Genomic DNA, 20,956 nt, shown 5'->3' with positions numbered 1-20,956 from the left:
GTGCCCCCACACCCCCTGGGCGCATCCCCCTATCTCGTGGGCCCACGGTGGCTCCCCTCCACTTATTCCTGCACCCACACACTCCATCTTCTTACCCAAAAAATCCTTATCCAACTCAAGCACGAGTTCTAGCTCATTTTGCTGCGATTTTCGATCTCCTTGCTCAAAGCTCCATTCACAAAACTGCTTTGGGAGATTGTTGCTTGGTATGTGACTCCTCCATTGGTCCAATTAGTTTTTGTTCTAGTGCTTTATTCATTGCAAATTTTTGTTGCATAGATGACCTTGTTCTTGAGCTTGCATGTCAAATTTATGAGGTCCCAAGTAATTCTAATGCATGATATAGGCTCTAGGCACTTGTAGGAGTAGTTGCTACCAATCTTGTTTAGTTTTATTTACTTTTATTTTGAAGTTACTAAAAATTTCAAAAATATTCAGAAAATGATAAGGAGATTTTTGAGGGGCTCTTCTAGCCAAGGCTCCCAGGATAAACAAGCTAAAGAGAAGGAAAAGGCCAAGTATAATCTTCCTCGTGTAGCGGAAGTACGGCCATGTGGATGGCCATGCGATGATTTCTTGAGAGAAGTCGGTATTTATGAAGACTTTTATTCTTTGATTGAAAATGCAGGCCTCACCGACTTCCTCCATGACCGGATCGATCAGTATCTCTTACTCACCAATACTTTCGTGAAAAAGTTTTATTATTATCCTAAGAATTCACCTCCATCAGTATCATTTCATTTATATGATGAATTCAAGGAAATGTCTTTACATAATTTTTGCGCGGTATGTAGAATACCCTTTGAGGGTATATTAGATGAACCACATCGTAAAGATGTGGATGGCTTTGTTAACACCATTACTGTAGGGGATAAGAAGAAGGGTTCCGATGCGAGAATCACTAGCATACACTTTCCTGTTTTACGCTACTTTGCCTTATTTGCTAGTCGATGCTTAATTGGTCGTGGAAATAGTGGAAACTTCAGTGTTCCCGATATTATTATTCTATTCCATGCCTTGTTTGGTGATAATAGTTTTAGTATGGGTGCCGCTATTGCTAAACGTCTAAGCCTGAATCGTACAAAAGGCCCCATCTTTGGAGGTATCTATGCTGCACGTCTTGCTAAACATTTTGAGATACCTATTAGGCACCATGAGAAAGAGGAGACAATATTGCCTCCTTACATTTTAGATTACAGGAGCATGGTAGCACATGAGTTTATTATTCATAATGATGATAAGATGCTCTTGTATAACTTGAGATTTAATAAGAAACACAATGAGACTATTATTCTGCCTGCGCCTCTGTTGTTTGATTTGACTGCAGTTAATTATCTTGTCATGCCGGAAGCGGTGTACGCTCATCGAGGCCAAGCATCCACTTCAGAGCCTGAGCCTGAGCCGGAACCTTCATTGGACCCTTATTGTGCATCATCTTACCAGTGGGATCCGGAGGAGATGGCCAGCCAGTGGTATCCTGATTACACCCCTCAGTACACTGGGGAGAGTAGCCGCGGTCCTTGGCATTAGACCAACTTAGGCCAAAAGCCTAAGCTTGGGGGAGTACGTATTTCTCACCGACTTTACATTCATGTTCACACACTATTCTAGCTGTCGGTGTTCATACTCTTTCATTGTATTATCCATGCTAGTTTAATTTTCTTTTTCTCGCTTTCTTCTTGTGTGTTTGATAAACCTTAAGAAAAACCAAAAAAAATTAGCTAGTTTAATTTCAATTCTTGTAGTAGAAATTAAAATGAAAACCCAAAAAGATTTCTCGTTCTTCTTTTACTTGTTGGGAGCTTTCCCGTGTAAATAGTTTTATTTTCTTTTCCTTCCTTTGGGGGTCGAGAGTAGAAGATCATATTGAAAATGCATAGTGGATCTCATATGCATGATTGTTTATTTAACTTAGAGCCCATATTATTTTGTCTTCTCTCTTGAGTTGAATGCTTGCAGATTCCAGCTTAGTCCAATGCACGTGCACTATTATTATTATACACATCGTTCGGTCGTGCAAGTGAAAGGCAATAATGACGATATATGATGGATTGATTGAGATGAGAGAAGCTGGTATGAACTCGACCTCTCTTGTTTTTGTAAATATGATGAGTTCATCGTTCCTGATTCAGCTTATTATGAAGTAAACATATTTGCAATGACATTTAGAGATTATAGTTGCTTATGCCATGCTTGATTAGCTATGAGTTATAATGGTTTACCTTGCGTGCCAACATGCTATTAAAATGATTATGATGTGGTATGATGGGATGGTATCCTCCTTTGAATGAATTGAGTGACTCGACTTGGCACATGTTCACGCATGTAGTTGAAACAAATCAACATAGCCTTCACGATATTTATGTTCATGGCGGATTATATCCTACTCATGCTTGTACTCGGTGTGAATTAATTTTAATGCATGTTCATGACTGTTGTCGCTCTCTTAGTTGGTCGCTTCCTAGTCTTTTGCTAGTCTTCACCTGTACTAAGCGAGAATACTGCTTGTGCATCCAAATTCCTTAAAACTCAAAGTTGTTCCATATGAGTCCACCATACCTTCCTATATGCAGTATCTACCTGTCGTTCCAAGTAAATTTGTACGTGCCAAACTCCAAACCTTCAAATGAAATTCCATTTTGTATGCTCGAGCAGCTCATGTTCCAACTAGGGCTGCCTGTATCTTCCATGCTAGGTGCGTTATTCTCAAGAGGAGTGGACTCTGCTCCTCACTCACGAGAAAGGGCCGGTAACCGGGATGCCCAGTCCCATGATCCAAAAAGATCAAAGCAAATCAATATAATTAAACAAAACTCCCCTAGGGCTGTTGTTAGTTGGAGGCACTCGTTGTTTCGAGCAAGCCATGGATTGATGCTTGTTGGTGGTGGGGGAGTATAAACTTTTACCATTCTGTTTGGGAACTGCCTATGCATGTAGTATGGAAGATATAGCCATCTCATAGTTGTTGCGTTGACAGTGAAAGTATGCCGCTCAAAAAGTTATTCAATCTTTATTTTAAAATCAAGCTCTGGCACCTCTACAAATCCCTGCTTCCCTCTGCGAAGGGCCTATATATTTACTTTTATGTTGAGTCATCACCTTCTTATTAAAAAGCACTCGCTGGAGAGCACACTGTCATTTGCATTCATTACTATTGGTTTATATTGGGTATGACTTGACTGGATCTCTTTTACCATGAATTACAATGTTTAGTCAGTCCTTGATCTTTAAAGGTGCTCTGCATTTATGTTTTGCGGTCTCAGAAAGGGCTAGCGAGATACCATCTTGTTATATCATATTATGATTGTTTTGAGAAAGTGTTGTCATCCAAGTTTTATTATTATTGTTTGCTAGCTGATTATGCCATTGATATAAGTAAATGTGAGACCTAAGTGTTATTGTGAGTATGGTTAGTTCATAGTCTTTGCTGAAAACTTGAATGCTGGTTTTACATATTTACAACAACAAGAGCAAACAGAGTTTGTAAAAGTTTTTCTTTACCACTTTCAGTTTATCAACTGAATTGCTTGAGGACAAGCAAAGGTTTAAGCTTGGGAAGTTGATACGTCTCCAACGTATCTACTTTTCCAAACACTTTTGCCCTTGTTTTGGACTCTAACTTGCATGATTTGAATGAAACTAGCCTGGACTGACGCTGTTTTCAGCAGAACTGTCATGATGTTGTTTATTGTGCAGAAAACAAAAGTTCTCGGAATGACCTGAAAATCCACGGAGATAAGTTTTGGAAAATATCAAAAATACTAGCAAAATATGAAAGCCAGGGGGCCCACACCCTATCCACGAGGGTGGGGGGCGCGCCCTCCCCCCTGGGCGCGCCCCCTATCTCGTGGGCCCCCTGGAGCTCCGCCGACCTCAACTCCAACTCTATATATTCCGTGTCACGGAGAAAAAAATCAGAGAGAAAGTTTCGTCGCATTTTACGATACGGAGCCACCGCCAAGCCCTAATCTCTCTCGGGAGGGCTGATCTGGAGTCCGTTCGGGGCTCCGGAGAGGGGGATTCATCACCGTCATCATCATCAACCATCCTCCATCGCCAATTTCATGATGCTCACCGCCGTGCGTGAGTAATTCCATCATAGGCTTGCTGGACGGTGATGGGTTGGATGAGATTTACCATGTAATTAAGTTAGTTTTGTTAGGGTTTGATCCCTAGTATCCATTATGTTCTGAGATTAATGTTGCTATGACTTTGCTATGCTTAATGCTTGTCACTAGGGCCCGAGTGTCATGATTTCATATCTGAACCTATTATGTTTTCATGAATATATATGAGTTCTTGATCCTATCTTGTAAGTCTATAGTCACCTATTATGTGTTATGATCCGACAACCCCGAAGTGACAATAATCGGGAAACTTCTCGGTGATGACCATAGTTTGAGGAGTTCATGTATTCACTATGTGCTAATTCTTTGTTCCGGTTCTCTATTAAAAGGAGGCCTTAATATCCCTTAGTTTCCACTAGGACCCCACTGCCATGGGAGGGTAGGACAAAAGATGTCATGCAAGTTCTTTTCCATAAGCATGTATGACTATATTCGGAATACATGCCTACATTACATTGGTGAACTGGAGCTAGTTCTGTGTCACCCTATGTTATAGCTATTACATGAGGAATCGCATCCGACATAATTATCCATCACTGATCCAATGCCTACGAGCTTTTCACATCTTGTGCTTTGCTTATTTACTTTTCCGTTTCTAGTGTTACAACTACTACAAAACTGCTATCTTTACTTTTGCCACTGTTACCATTACTATCATACCACTTTGCTACTAAATACTTTGCTGCAGAAACTAAGTTATCCAGGTGTGGTTGAATTGACAACTCAACTGCTAATACTTAAGAATATTCTTTGGCTCCCCTTGTGTTGAATCAATAAATTTGGGTTGAATACTCTACCCTCGAAAGCTGTTGCGATCCCCCACACTTGTGGGTTATCAATAGTAGACATCAATTTCTTGTAAAACAAAAAACATGCAGAAAACAGGACTGGCATTAGGCGCAGAGTTAATAGGTTAGTTTCCAAAAATGATATAAAATTGCATATAAAGCATCCAAGATTGATAATATAATAGCATAAAACAATAAAAAAATACGTAGGAGCGTATCAACCGGCATTCGTACCACCTACAAAAAACATTATTCAACTTGCAAAAAGGTGAGTGATAATTCTAAGGACTTTATGATGGCAACAAAAGAAGATACAAAAGACTGTGTAAAGGTCAAGGATAGGTTGGCCTACCAAGTTGAACCGTGTGCTTTGGGCTTACTGATGTGTCCTGGATTAGGGGTCACTAACCACGTCGTCTTCCAGCCAGGTGGGTCAGACTGAGGACTCCCGTGGCGGTTCACCAGTAGGTTGTCGCAAGGTGGCCCATGACATGTAGAAGGAATATTCCCAAAGTTTGATACGTACCCCAAGACTTTGAAATCGTCTAAGACACAATTTACCTTCTACGTAGCCGACCTAATTGTAACTCTAGAGCCCCCGATACCTATATAAGCCAAGGGGTAGGGCTCGTAGACAGGACAAAATGATCTCGTGCTAGATCAACATGTACTTTATACTCCATCCAAATCAATACAACACAAGCATGACGTAGGGTTTTATCTCTTCAGAGAGCCTTAACCGGGGTAAACCTCATGTCCTTGCTACCATCGCGTCTAGGCTACTAGCTCGGCACCCCTTACTCGAGATCTGCCGGAATCGACTCCGTCGCCTACCTCACCGCATTCAAGAATCTCATGGGTGATGCTACTGCAAAGCTTGACACCTACCTTTAGAATTTGAACACATTGCCTTATGAGCTATTAAATACTTGAATTATGATCTCAAGACTGCATGTGAAAAGCATTTATGAGATATACATGCTTTAGATGAATTAAGAAATGAATCTTATGTAAGCGCAGGGCTCTTTAAAGAAAAGGTTAAGATGTGGCAAAGCATTACTTTTCAATTATTATTTAAGGTTGTTCCATGTAAGCTAAAATTGAAGTGGTAAGGCCCATATGAAATTGAAGAAGCATAAAACTCAGGGGCCATCAAGTTGAGAGGGGGAACTGGGGCTCCCTGGATAGTCAATGGGCATCACCTTAAGCACTACCAAGCATATGAACAAGAGACCATCGAAGTCTTTGAAATCATCACAACTGATGAGGTAATTGTATGAAAGTAGATGATTTAGTGATAATTCTAAACACTTTGATACCGCGATTGGTTTACACAGCCTAGAATTTTTGGGAAGCGAGAGACAAGATGTTAACAATTGAGGAAGGCAAACTTATTGTTCTCTCCCAGTGGATACTTGACTACTGGCCTTAATATTTGAATCCAAGTCACGATATTTTTGTCGGAAGAAAAAAAATCCTAGGTTGAGTTATACATCCTCGTCACTTCTGTCTAGACCTTGTTTATTTATTTTTAGGTTGCTCACCATATATGTAACTAGATGATACTCCGCGCGTTGCTGCGGAAATGGTTGCAATATTTTCTGTCGAAATTTTAATGAAAATTAAGGTAGATATAATATGTGCATGTTCAAAGAATTGAGATAACGAGGATCAACCATTTAGATATATAGGATGTGGTGTCACTTCTGTTGTTAATTAATTAAAAAAACATGTGATATTTGTGCAGACGGTGTGTAGCAAGGGATGTACTACGTCCAAACGGACAAAAGAGTACGAGATGTGCATGCATGGTAGCTCGGGCGGACCAAGACTACGGAACAGTGGCTGGCACGACAGCCAAGCCCCACCGACCCATCGGCAGTGGCGGACCCACCATTGGGGTGAGCTGGGGCGGCCGCCCCGGGTCGCCGGCAGCGGAGTATCGAACCCCACCTACGTATTTTTCCTCCGGCAGGCATCAGAAGTTCAGAACACACAAAGCCAGCGGCGGCGGCGCTGTTTCTCTGTTTCTATGTGACTGCATCGAAGGGTCGAGGGAGAAAGAGATTTGGGCTGGTCCAAAGGTGGATTGGGCTATGTTTATTGGTTACTACAGCCCACTGTACAGGCCCATGTGTCCAATTAATCTGTACTGCAATACAATACAGAGAAGGAAATTCCCAATCGATAGAGAAAAATCGCTTCCAGCCGTTCCCCTCGACCTAGCCAGACGCATCCGTTCCCCAATCAATTTTGTAGCTCGTTTGGTAATTAAAATGGGATCATATTGTGGCATAAGTGAGCATTTCAAGCAACAAGAGTCCATGTTAGTAGTTTCCTAGTTTTTAAAATCTTTTTAATTCTTTTGTTGTTGAATGCTACTCCATCCATTCTTAAATATAAGTCTTTTTACAGATTTCAATATGAAATACATACGGATATATATACAGACATATTTTAGAATATGGATTCACTCATTTTACTTCGTATGTAGTCCGCATAGAAATATCTAGAAAGACTTATATTTAAGGACGAATGTATGAGTTCTGGGTGAATAGAGTTGCATTTGTGCCAGAAAAAATTAGACGTCAAATGTTTGCCCCAGCTAACTTCAATTCCTGAGTCCGCCACTGGGCACGGACCAGCACGGCTAGCTGCCTGCAACGATCCGCGGCCACCTTCGGATCTTGCTTTCTGAGATGCCTTTTCGATCAGTCGCTCAACGGGTCTCCAGTTTGGCAATTTCCATTCTCCACGTACGTCCCTCTCACTCTCAGAGTGCCGTATCCACCACCGGTGATGGCTCAAAGACGTACACGTGGTAAGAGTCGAATCGGATGCTTTGTTAATGCAACGTCCAAATCAACAGGCCATGTGGACGTGGCCTCAGAGCATAAGCAGGTTACCCGAGTGCTTCCTTTTCTGAACAAAAACAGAGAGAGAGATGGTTGTCTTTAAGAAGAAGGAAAAAGAGTAGGATATAAAGGTTGGCTATGAAGATATATAAGAGGTTGGCTAGTTGGCAGCAGGGACGGCTGAACTAGCTAGGCGCCTCCGCGACCGACCGACGATATGAGACGGATCAATGCGCGAAAAGCCTCTCGATGGCAAGCACGGCCAGCGAACGATGGCGGGCCATGAACTGGAAACGGTAGGAACCGACGATCATGTTTATGTAGTAGTAGTAGTAGTAGTATGTTGGTGTGAGAAGGTTCGGCAACCAGAAAGGCGTTCGACTTCATGTTACTCCAGCCAGCTCTAGCCGAATGGGGAGAGAACCAAACACCCGTTTTCTCTTCATTTTCTTCTTTCCCGTAAGTATACAACCTACATCACCACTAGATGCATTTCGTTTCTCTGCTTGTACATATAGCCTCGGATACAAGCAATCCTGACCGGCCTTATATTTATTAATTACATAATTGCTCGTGCGTGAGCAAAGCGTAGCTCAAATGGTTAGGTTTCAAGTTCTGAAGTTGGCGCTCCCGGTTGCATTCCTCTGGATTTACTTTAGACCTTCCGGCGATGTGCGTTTAGTGGCTTACAAAATAAATATTACTTACCTATACTTTTAAAGATGATTTTAAAAGAAAATTATGCTTAGAAAAAGAATAGAAAGTTGGACGGAATACTCTGACAAAAAAAAAGGAACCCTATACTTTTTCTTAAGTAGTATATAAATATATACAGAGATAAAGATTGTTGGCACCTAGATTAGTTTCTTTTCGGGAATGCTACCTAGAATTAGTTTGTGGAAGGAGATAATTTGAAGTTTTGCTTTCCTATATACTCCTCTCTCTCATAATCATAATATAACATGTTATTACAATATTATGGGAAGAAGTGAATATCCAATTCTGAGCCCGGGCTCATCTGCACCCGGTCAAGAAACAATTCATAAAAAATTCAAAAAAAAAGTCACAAATATCCAAATTTTTTGTGCAAGTTATATTATTTGGTGCATGAGGTGCGCTCCAAATTTCAGAGCATTTGGACATTTGAGTAGCTCTCAACAAAAAAAGACAAATTGAGTCTGAACAATATATGGACAGTACACTATTTAACAGACCTCAAATTTGTTTTTTTTTTGACCGAGAGCTACTCAGATGTCCAAATGATTTGAAATTTGAAGCGGACATCACGCACCAAATTATCTAGCATGCTAAAAAATGATTTTTTTTTGAATTTTTCTAATATTTGTTTTGATTTTTTTACTCAGCGCAGGTGCAGATGATCCTAGGTGCAGAATGAGTATATGCGTTTGTGGGTATACAACCAAAATGTACGTTAGGGGTATATATGGGCTATGAGTTGGATGCATCATCTGGACAGACAATAGAGGCACATACCGTGCTGCAAGTGTGACTTTAAGATTTTTACCATTTTCTTATGCATTTTGAAACATGGACGTAGGCAATGGAAGAATTTAAGCTTAAAAATGATATGTCATGTCGCTGATGGAGGGTATGTGAGAGTAGCTGACATTCCATATCTGTCGCTCTCTTCAGATTACAAGCAAGCACTGCATTGGGTGCTGTAACAAGGTACCATTTCTAGCAACGAGTGACTATTGCGATCTTCAAATACTGGTGCATCAAGTGTGATTGCAGGTGTCCTTTCTCTTACTGTCAGCTCAGTGCCGCATTTTCAATCTCCTGCAGGCGTTGTCCGACTGAAGGAAAGACGACAGCAATTTGGTACAATAGAGTGATGATGGTTTCTGTAACAAGGAAAATTTCTAGACACTTGCCCAAACCTAACAAAGAGAAATCCTGAGTAGCATCAACAGGGCCAGTTATAGGTTGGATTTGAAGAACATTCTGATTGCGGCGTCCACATTACAGCACAATTATTCAATGTCCCAAACATGCTTCAGCCCAGTAACATTACATAGTTCTCCCGAGTCGACACTTCAAAAACAAACCAACTTTTATTGCGCTTTCCTGGCTTCTGCCGGGGGCTTCCAAAGACCAAGGCGGTACTTGTGAGCAAAACTCAAAATCAACTTTCTCTGCATCAGGCAAAGCAACGAAATTAGTTATTTAACTCAAACAATAAATTTCATCACAAATTAACCACATGAAAATGGAAGGAAATGAAACAGAGGAAACATATCAGGCAAGGACTCTACCAGTTGAACTCACAGTAAATGTTAATGATGGCAATTAGCAGTTCGTAAGCTGTGGACCATCTTTATAGTTTGAGTGGGCTGAAATGCTTCTAGTCCACACAGATGCTCGTTGTGCTGATGTTCTTTAGAACACTACTCGCAGTATTATACTAGCAACTGGAACGTCCAACAAATGTTTGTGATATAGTAAGAACTTAAAAATGTTACCCACACCTTTCCAAGCTAACTACTCCCTCCGTTCAAAATTACTTGTCGTAGAAATGGATGTATCTACAACTAAAATACATCTAGATACATTCATTTCTTGGACGAGTAATTCCGAACGGAGGGAGTACTTCCTAGGAAACATCATAATCGACTAAATAACACTCCATGCATGTCAGTATGCTAGCCGATAACTGACAGAAGGAATTACTTCAAATGCATTCAGAAATTACAAAAACTGTACTTCTATCAAATTTTGCAGCTCATTGAACTCTCCAAGTCCAAACCAGATTTCAATATATTGCCAGCCTCCTCCTTCGCCAGACCGCCACAGCACCGACATGTGCCTTCGCCAGCCCACCATATGGCACAACACATACTTTGTGGGTGTAAGTCCTCCAACCACGCGTTCACTGACGTCTAACCTTAGTCCATCTGTGCTGCTACTTCATGTTGACTGTAGTAACTAGGTGAAGCAAACAAGTACATGTTGACTGTAGTAACTAGGTGAAACAAACAAGTACAAACTTGCTACCTAGAATGTTAGTGCACTGGAATCTCCCTTCCTGGTTATCGGTTTTGCCTACAAATTCCATCCTATATCAGATTATCAGGGGGCATGTTCGATAAATCTGCTGGAACTTGGTAGTGTTCTCTGTATTGGCCTGAATAACTCATGTGTTAAATCAGTGTCTGTTGTACTCGTGGTGATTCCGGCAGCGACATTACTGTAAGCATTATATAAACTATGATTTTTGTTAGAAGTGGAGAAATGAAACCCAATGAAGTGATCCTGTAATTTTATCAGTCCACTGTACACCTATACTATGTTTGTCAGTTATAACTCTGTATGCTACTCCCTCCGTCCGGAAATACTTGTCCTCGAAATGGTTGTATCTAGACTTATTTTAGTTATAGATACATCCATTTTATCCATTTCGAGGACAAGTATTTTCGGACAGAGGGAGTATAAGAGATATGTAACTCTGTAGGCTATTAGTCCACGTGATGACAATGTTAGTACAGTCATTAAACTGTGTGCCCAAATCAAAACTATGCTCTCTTCTAAAGTTTATAGACAAGATCATAGCTATAATCATAGTTTCAAAACCGAATCGGGCTGCTGATCGGACCAGAAAAAACAGGAACTGGCGGCAGGCACGGTTTCTTAAGCTCTATGGACCACCCCGCGAACGAACCGGAAAGAACTGACCAGTTTCCGCACAAACTGGGAAAAAACCCAAAGCCAGTGGCAGGCGCATGAAACCCTGTGAAATAGAAAGATAACATGCAGCTGCAGGGGATCGAACCATGGTTGGCAGGAAAACGGGTTAAAGACTTGAATTTGGCCCAACCATCTCACCTTGCTTGCTTTCATATTATATTGTGGTTTTCCTGATCTGAAGTTGCTGGAAAAGGACCTCTGTGATCGGTTGATCATTAGCCGTTTTTAAGGTAAGTAGGCAGGGGTGTCTTGATCGACACCGAACTTCAATTCCACCCAGCTCAGATTTCTGTGCAGCAGTGGGGAAGACCTGTTTATACTTTTTTTGAGAATTCCATTTCGTCCTGCCGCACCCAAATTCTTTCCCAGCAGTTGAAACTTGATATAACATCTTGAACCCAGGGGACTCCTATGTTCTTGGCAGAGGCATTAATGCGGGCTATTAGAAATTTAGAACAAGGTGGTAAGGTCCAGGCATCTTCAAAACCCACATATGCCCTTTTTGATCTAGTAAGGGGAATGAAAGAAACAGGAATGTTGCACGGTAAAGTGTCAGCACTCGTCCCCAAACTCCATAGGCCAAGCAATAGAAAGAGTTTACTTTGGTGCCGGAGAGCCAAAATTGTTAAACGAAACAAGACATGTTCACTTTGACCACAGCCACCCGCACTTGCCTACCCGACTGGCTATTTTAGCTAATCTCTCTTCAACCTTCCACTAAACTAAAATACTCATACCGCTCCCCCTTTAGAGATAGATTTCTTTATTCTCTAAGCTAGCTAAACGCCCGAAACATAATAAGCTAAGCCTCGGTCGATTTAGCCAAAGCAGGCCTGGAGAAAATAATGTTAGTCAGTGTCCCTTAAACGCCTTGTTTCCTCTCTACGATGGCTTCTTCTTAAATGAAAGAAGATCTCTGCTGCGCGTATGCCTTCAAACCCGAAAACAGTGGTTATTACGGCACCAGGTGAAATAGCTGATTTTTCTTCCCTTCCTCCCCTCCACCTATTGAATTTACGCTCACCCACAGCCCTAAGCCCTACAGTTCCTTTGCTTATCACCTAATCTTAATCTATTGCCCTGCCTCCAAGACAAGAAATGGCACCAACCAATACAATGGCAGCTAGTTCTAGGAAGCTGCTTCAATGGAAGTTAGTTTGCCTAGTTGCTTTTGAGTTCGACTTGAACTAGTTTCCAAGCTTTTTATCAGTATAGTTATGTTTTCCAATCCAAGTGTTCCATCAGATCCATTTGCTTCTAGGGATAGATAGAGCTTGAGTCGTTAGTGCTAGAATGAAATGTGAATGAAAGCATAGATTGATTGTCCCGCATGTACATATAGTAAATGGTTAAAAGTACCAAGGGTCCCTAATACTAATCTCGACATGAGAGCAACGTGTCCTCTCAGCCTTGATATGTACCAACAAATATGGTTTTTTAACTCATGACATGAGAGTGAGATTGATTATATGATGGAGGCAAATGGAAGAGCAAAAAGTGAGAGAATGTGGCATGAAGCACATGTAAGTTGTACAACTCTTGAGACGGATGCATCGAGGTGCTGGCCTGTGAGAACGCTTGTCATAGTGTTGCACCACATTTTGTGATTGGTCGTTCGTTTTAAAAATGGGGAGTTTTTGGGTCTAGTTTACTGGTCCTTCAATAAATGAGTGTCAAAAGTGAAATACTTGATGTGATGGATGTGCCTGGTGTCGATCAATGAAACATCAGCTTGACGCAGGATTTCAATAGAACGAAAAACATCGTAAGTAGTAATAATTGAAAGACCTGGGACTGCAACCGGAACTACCTGGTCCGCTGAAACACGATACCAAGGAAGAAAGCTCAGTAAAGATTCGAAGCTTCAAGCCAGCGAATCCACGCACAGTCGGATCAAGGTAGCAAACACCCCTTTTTGGAAGATTAAATGGATGTTGTCCACCGGTATCATTGCAGAGCGATCGCTAGCTATCTGGCTTCAAAAGGTGGTCTGGAGCTTCCTCTCTCCCAGCAAGCAAGACGAGATCCAAGCGGAAAAGCTAGTCTATTTCTATGTACAGAATGCAATTCGATTCTGGATTGGTTTAGAACAAAGGGAATGCACGAACAGGAGCAAAGGATAGGTGCTCTGGTTCTGGAAACGGTTCGAAGGAAAAGACAATGGCTCCAGACATAGTAAGAAAAGCTGGTATTAGGTTTGCCATAGTTGGAGTCATGTTTTTTGGCTGCTCTTGGCAGAGTTTATTTATAAATAATGGTTTAGTTTTCCTTCTTTTTCTTTACCAGAAGCAAAGAAGTTTAGAGTTCGCGCTTGTGCCACGAAGGTAGCGATCGAATCCGAGCTATCTTTTTCAATAGAACTTTTTTGACCACTCACTGCTTCTTGTTCTAGCTAACCTTAGTATGCAGCTAAACTAAATCCATCAACAATTTATGTAGTGAGGCAAGCCATGATATCAACCAATCCTATAAGCATGCGGTCCATCAGCCCGGCCCCGGGTAAACCATAAGGCATGACCCGAGCATATGCATTAAGAGGCTTTGACCAATTATTCTAACCGATCAGTCCGATCCTTCTCCTCTTTCGTTCTTATCTCCAGCTCTTGGTCTTTGCCCTGGGAATAATGGCTAAAGATTGAAGGTTCTAAGCCATGAACCAGAGCCAGTTATTTGAGTACCAATGTTGTTGGAGTCTAGCTTCCGACCAATCCACTTCACTTTGGAGGACATAACAGCTTAAGAAGAAATCGAGATCAAGCCCGTGGAAAGCACACACACGCTTGGGGAATGAATCAACTTTTTCATTCTCAATACTAGTGAGGGCTTCTCCGATTGATTGCTTTCACTGTTATTCCGGGGCGAAATGACCTTTCGTCTTGCTTCCCTAAAATAATAAAATGTGCTTTCACCAGAAGAAAAAAAAATAGCTCAGTAAATGGCATTCAAGTAAAGTCGAGACAGGCCTTGCTTTCGCACACTTCGGAAAAAACTTGACTCGGGTAAGCCCTATTGGAGGATTTAGGGCTCGAGTACGATTAGAGCAACTTTTTCTGTTGAGCAGGCTGACCATTTTAAATAGGGGGAAACAAGAGACGATAGAAGATGAATATGGCTAGTCTACTGCAACTACTGCTACTATATGATTGGCAATCCTTAACTATAGGGATGAAGCAAAGGAGCATAACCTACCTGCAACTATGCTTTAAAGCAAAGAAATCTATCAGAATTCTCATTCCAGTCTAAGAGGAGTCTAAGAGGATATCTGAAGCTACCGATTCGGGATCTCACTCAAATCCCAACCTAGCACTTCTATATTTATTGCTTCTTCTTTTAGAAGGTCCGTAGCCGAGTAGAAGAGATGAAAAGAGATTTCCTTACCTACTTTTGATGAAAGAAAGGTCATTTGCTACTGACAAGTCGACTAAACTTGGTTTTCACAATTGTCACCTATCTTTAAGCACCTTCTAGGCCACTTCCCAACCTAATGCATTCAACTCTGCCTTCGGTTTTGGTACTTCGGAATCAAGGGACAAACAAGCGATATCAGGAGTCTTTGGTCGAAGACGCGAATAAAAAGGTTATTCCATAACTATATAAAATCCATAGTCACGCTCAACATGCGGAAGTTTGTAAAAATGGCATCCCCCACGAAAACCAATAGGATTTGTTGGGGCCATCGAACACTAGTTTCTGGTTTCTCAAGACCCTTAGGCTAGGGCAGTGACACAACATTTTCTCAATATTGGATGTGCATTCTCGCATTTTCTCGATCCAACTTCTATATCAAAAATTAGTGTCAAGGGATGGAGTTCCTGTTTCGTTAACTAAGTCTTGTGTTGTTTGCTTGAGGAAGGGACGGCATGCGGAGCAATTTCGCACGCACCCTTTACCTTCTCTCCCAAGGTAAGATAGGAATTCTTCCTTTCCAGGGTAGAAGGCGGGTTTTTTTTATGTTAGCAGAGAGCTCGAGTCTACGTCTACATACGCTATTAGAACTCGTTTCCTTTTTCCTTTCCCGATATGAGTGCGTGCGAGATGGCCGACGAAATATTCCACACTGAATGGTAGCTCCTAGCTGACGCCGGCACTACGCCTTCAAAACAACCTAAAGGGCAAAGGCTTTCAAGTATAAGACCAAACCAACTGAGCTAAGTAGGACTTTTGAAGAATCGCAGAATACAAGTTGTTGATCAAAGACAAGACTACTCATTCTGAACTGAAATAGGCATTGGCTCTGCCTCCCTTTTTGACTCTACTCAATAGTTAGTTTGTTGGGGAATGGGGACGGGGTGCCACTTTTAATTAGGGGCAATCTCGAATAGAAGATGAAGGAAAAATAGGCAAGCACTCAAGCATGAGCTGAAATACTGGGTCCTCGCATAGTAAAATTAGTATGACAGGCCAATAGATCCAGGGTCCCCAAGTCAAAATTCTTTCCGATCAAATACAAGTTCAAAACTGAGTTTTCCGGGGCTACCGATTCGTAGTTTTTGAATCTATCGAGTTCCTCCGGATCAGGAGGCTTTACATACAAAGCCGACAACACGGTAACATTAAGCTTCTTTTTTATTTATATAATTTGTGCTACTTCCACATGAAGTGAAAGGAACTTAGTTCAGAAGAGCCTTCCTACATTTGTGCACTGCAAAAAGCTATCACACCAAATGGTGCAAAGACACTCTACAAAAGACGAGCAACAACCCATGACAGCCTACATGGATGTTGCATCTACGCCATCTTGCACTCGGTCCTCCAGCCTGATCCAAGGATGACGGAACCTGGGGCGGGATCAAAATGATAGGAACTCCAACTGGTGGAGCAGGCGGAGTGGGGGCGCATCTACAGGTTGAGCCTGATCCCTGCTGGATCTGGCAGAGCTGGCGATGCGTCTGCGGGTTGATCCTCTACAGGATTTGGTAAACTTTCTCCCCGTCATCTAATAAAATAGTTTCAAAGTGAAACCCATGGGTAAACAGAAGTCAATGAAAAAGAAAATGCAATTCATTGGGGGAACAGGTTATATGATGAATCATCCCCCTTATTAAGAAACCAAATAATAATAAGCAGGCAAAAAATAAAAGGAGAAGGAAAGGCAATTCTAGGCAAATGGGAAAATGAAAAAAGCATTTCCCAAAAAAAAAGATGGGACCTTTTATCAAAGGTTGGAAAGTTTCATTCGTGTTCAACACATTCTTCCTCGAGGCTTCCATTTCCGACATCGATCCGAACCATCGAAGGCAGCTTCTTTGCTCTATTAACACAAGAGGGGATTTGGTATAACTTCAATAAGACCCTGCCTTCGAAGGCTCCGATCGACGTCGAAAATGCAAGCCTTGACAAAGAATGTGTCGAATACGAATAAAACGTTCCAACCTTCAATAAAAGGTCCCATCTTTTTTTTTGGGAAATTCTTAATCATTGTCCCATCGGCCTAGAATTGCTTTTCCTTCTAATACTTTTCCTATCATTATTACTCCCTCCGTCCCATAATATAGGACGTTTTTTGACACTATGGTGTCAAAAAACGTCTTAAATTATGGGACGGAGGGAGTATTACTTTGGTTTCTTAGTAGGGGGGTAATTCATCGTCTAACCCGTTCCCACAACGAATTGCATTTTCTTTTTCTTTGTTTTTTGTTTACCCATGGATTTTGTTTTGAAACTGTTTTATTACATAACAGAGAGAAAGTTTTACCAAATCCTGCACAGGGTCAGGCTCAACCCGCAAAAGCACTGCCAGATCCAACAAGGGATCAGACTCAACCCGAGGATGCGCCCCCCACTCTGCATGTTCCACGAGTTCAAGTCCCTGCCATTTTGAACACGCCTCTAGTTCAGTCATCCTTGGATCCAGGCAGAAGGTCGGAGGATCGAGTGCAAGATGGTGCAGAGGCAGCAGCCATGGGGCCTACCAAGGGCTATTGCTCATCTTTTGTCGATTGTCTCTGCGCCATGTGGTGTGATAGCTTTTAGCAGGGCGCAAATGTAGGAAGGCTCTCCTGAACAGCGTCCCTTTCACTTCATGTGAAAGTAACGCAAATTATATAAATAAGAATAAAAAAGAGAAGCGTAATGTTATCGTGTTGTTGGTTTTGTATGTAAAGCCTCCTGATTCGAAGAAACTAAATAGATTCAAAAACTACGAACCATAGCCCCAAAAAATTCAATTTTGAACTCGTACTTGATTGGAAAGAATTTTTACCCGGGGACCCTAGATTTATCGGCATAAATCGGCCTAAATATTTATGGTACTTCTAAGTAAGCCCGTTCCCTAAATATTTTAGGAAGCGAAGAAGACAGAAAAAAAGTTCAATAATCTTCTCCCTTTGGTAGGCATTAACAAAAGAGCCCGTGCGTTGCAACGGGAGAAAAAAATACCACACGCCCCTAATCCAATAACAATGACTCAAGACCCCAAAGGTCCACATCTTTTATTTTAACATGGCATTAGCAAAAGAACCTGCTCGTTGCAACAGGAGAGGAAAAATACCACACGCCCCTTGTAAGTTGTGGTTGTATGAGAGATAGATTGAGGGATCGCACGCCTCAAAAGGTTGCGGTGCTTCTCTTTATATATCACAAAGGATTAGTACAAATACAAGGTATGTACGGTATGTTAAAATCCCAAGACGTATACAACATGTATTCTAACACCCTCCCTCATTCTTAACCGGTGTCAAGAAGGTTAAGATTACGTCGACAGACTTCAAACAAGGAAAGTGGCAGCGGCTTGATAAAGATGTCAGCAAGTTGATCTTTAGACGAGATGAACTTGATCTGTAGTAGATCTGGGATGTTTCTATTAGATATCTGATTTAGTAAAATGCTAAGTATCTGAAGCTGAATATGATATTCAGATTAATTTCGTTTAGTTTACTTCTGCATTTCCTTCAATTATTATGTTTCTGTAGGGTCATGTTTCAATCATCATTTTCCAGGATATGCAGTCCTATTAAACATCTTAATCGGTTCTTCCAGGATATGCAGTCATATACCTAAAACATTGGAAAAATCAAGAGGTTTTGAACACATCCCCATATTAGACCGCAGCTTTTAAAAATTTCTTATTTTTTTCATCCCAGACTTTCTCAAATTCCTTCATCAAGATGGATGGACGCGGCAACAGGCGCCTTTGTGTTCTCGTACACACGAACTAACCCAATGACTCTTTTCCAAGCATCACAAGATTGGAGAACAAAACCTAACCAAACTCTACATTTACACAATGAAATGGCCGGAGAAGCACAGCATAGCCAGAAACCACATCAAGCCTTCAGCGAAGCTACAAAGAAATAACTAAATCAAAGGAATGCCTTTGATAGGTTCCACCCATTGTTGTTGTTTGATCTGTGAGTTCACGTACGACCATTGTATATCCCCCCCCCCCCCCACCCCCCCTCTCTGATGTAAAAAACCTTCATATGTACATTATTTGATAGCTTCTCAGTTAATTTAATAAAAGTGACAGTAGGAGTTCCTTCCAGTGTCTTCAGAGTTCAAAAAATTATCAAAGGAATGTCTGGAACAGGGAGGACACGTACATGCTTGCAGGGGACGCCGAGCTTCTTGAGCCGCAGCGTGCGGGTCTCGAGCAGCCTCTGGAGATCGCCGCCTACAGCCTCCTCCAACTTGGCGGCGTGCATCTCCACCCCCTTCCCGACGCCGTTCAAGAACTCCACCACGCCTACCTTGGCTGCGCAAAGGAATTCCAATCCATTTCACCACAACGAACGGCGGAAGAACCACGGATCAGGAGGAAAGTGACCAAGTAGGTGTACCTTGGTAGGGCTGGGCGTAGAAGGATCTCGCCGGAGCTCCGGCGCCGGGGTGGAGGAGGAGGCGGCGCACATGAGATGCACACGCGAAGGCCATGGCCCCCGGGACGCCACGCGCGGGAGGGAGACGCCGGCCTGGGCGCTGCCACGCACGCAGGGAGGCGCCGGCCTAGGCGGCTTCACGCACGGGAGGGAGGCGCTGTCCTTGGCGCCACAACGCAGGGGAGGCTGCCGCCGTCGGAGCAGAGGGGCGGTGGTACCGCGCGGAGGAGAGACGTGGTGGGATGGGGAGCGCCGCCGCACGCAAAGACGGGAGGAGGAGGATGGCTATAGGGTTAATCGGTGGGCCTTCCAGTCGCACAGACAAAGCCCACGGATGCCTCACAGTCCAGCGAAAATGCAATTCTAGGGCCGGGCCAGGCTAATTTCGGGCAGTCAAATGAAGCCCAAGACGCTAGCTCGCACAGGTCTGGGATTTTCGCGAAATCACTAATTAAGTAGCATGTCTAAAAAAAACTAAATTTCCCCAAAAAAACTAGTTAAGTAGCACTCCTTGCAAAGGTCAATCCCACCTCTTGCGACAACTGAGCGCACTACACCATTTGTCGCAACCTGAAAGTTTTTTTTAATTTATTTATTCAAAATGTTTTATCTCTTAAACCGTGCATCCAAATCTTGAACCGATTTCATTGTTCGATTCCTCGCGTCGAGATCTTTAAAATCAGATCCCATGTTGATAGGTTTTAACGAAAAAAAAATCATAAAAAATCAAACGAAAAAACCGAACCAGCAGCATGTTTTTTTTCCTTTTCGAAAGAGGCAGTCGTACCTCTCACGGAAGCAAATCTGTGTCTCCACGAGAAGTAAACCCGTGCCTCTTGTGGAAAGACAAAAAAAAAGAAAACACATTTTTTTTCTGTTTCCGAGAGGCACGGTCGTGCCTCTCGCGAAAGGAAAAAAACATTTTTTTTTTGTTTCCGAGAGTCACGGTCGTGCCTCTCGCGAAAGCAAATCTGTGTCTCTTGCGGAAGCAAAACCATGCCTCTCGCGAAAGGGGAAAATGCGTTTTTTTTCGTTTGCGTGAGGCACGGTCGTGCCTCTCTCGGAAGCAAATATGTGCCTCTCGCCGAAGCAAAATCATGCCTCTCACGAAAGAAAACGCATATTTTCCGTTCATGCGGAAGCAAATATGTGCCTCTCGAGAAAAAAAAACATGCCTCCCGCGAAAGAAAGAAACAAGAAAACACTTTTTTTGTACAATTTTATTCCCATTTTTTGTCTAAAAGCTAAGAAAGACCATGGAGAACCAAAAAAACTAAAAAGTTGAAAACTCGTGCGGAAAAATAAAAAAATAAAATCCCGAAAGAGCGCGACACGTGACGACAGCCGAGAGCGCGTCAAGTGGCGCGCTCATAGCCACCCCAAAGTGACCCTTGGGAAGGCTCTAGAATGAGGGCTCCTCAATTAGTTGTGAGCACTGCGAAAAAGACATCTAAGCCCCTAATTTGGTTTTGGATCTCTTCCCGGAGGTACCCCTTCATTTTAGGTTAAGAAGATGGGAAAGCGGGCACTGATGACAGGTGACTTGAGAGACTAATGGTTTAACAAGTGTTCAATGAGTAATTAGCCCCAAAGCGTTGAAAGGAATAGGGTTAGAGACCCTCCCAAGCAAAAAGTGAAAAGACCGAAAAGCTGCAATACTAAGA

The 20,956-nt window shown here is 42.2% G+C and overlaps 1 protein-coding gene across 1 annotated transcript; it reads right to left on the bottom strand.

Moving 5' to 3' along the window:
* Positions 1–9,340: 9,340 nt before the first annotated feature.
* Positions 9,341–19,580, bottom strand: LOC123090861 (uncharacterized). Its single transcript, XM_044512212.1, has 3 exons — positions 19,254–19,580; positions 19,017–19,168; positions 9,341–9,926 (listed from the first exon to the last, which is right to left on the bottom strand). Exons 1-3 carry the CDS (start codon positions 19,345–19,347, stop codon positions 9,846–9,848), a joined length of 327 nt encoding a protein of 108 aa, XP_044368147.1. The 5' UTR covers positions 19,348–19,580; the 3' UTR covers positions 9,341–9,845.
* Positions 19,581–20,956: the final 1,376 nt, after the last annotated feature.

This window comes from Triticum aestivum, chromosome 4B (assembly GCF_018294505.1).
Source record: "Triticum aestivum cultivar Chinese Spring chromosome 4B, IWGSC CS RefSeq v2.1, whole genome shotgun sequence".
In the NCBI taxonomy this organism is placed as follows: Eukaryota; Viridiplantae; Streptophyta; class Magnoliopsida; order Poales; family Poaceae; genus Triticum; species Triticum aestivum.
This window is presented reverse-complemented; position numbering and strand designations above follow the sequence as displayed.

Excerpts from the sequence above, each read along its gene's own strand:
- LOC123090861 (XM_044512212.1), bottom strand. The coding sequence starts at position 19,347 with ATGGCCTTCGCGTGTGCATCTCATGTGCGCCGCCTCCTCCTCCACCCC. Across the intron at positions 19,169-19,253 it reads CTACGCCCAGCCCTACCAAG|CCAAGGTAGGCGTGGTGGAG; the intron begins GTACACCTACTT and ends TCCTTTGCGCAG. Across the intron at positions 9,927-19,016 it reads TCGGCGTCCCCTGCAAGCAT|AGAAAGTTGATTTTGAGTTT; the intron begins GTACGTGTCCTC and ends TGCCTGATGCAG.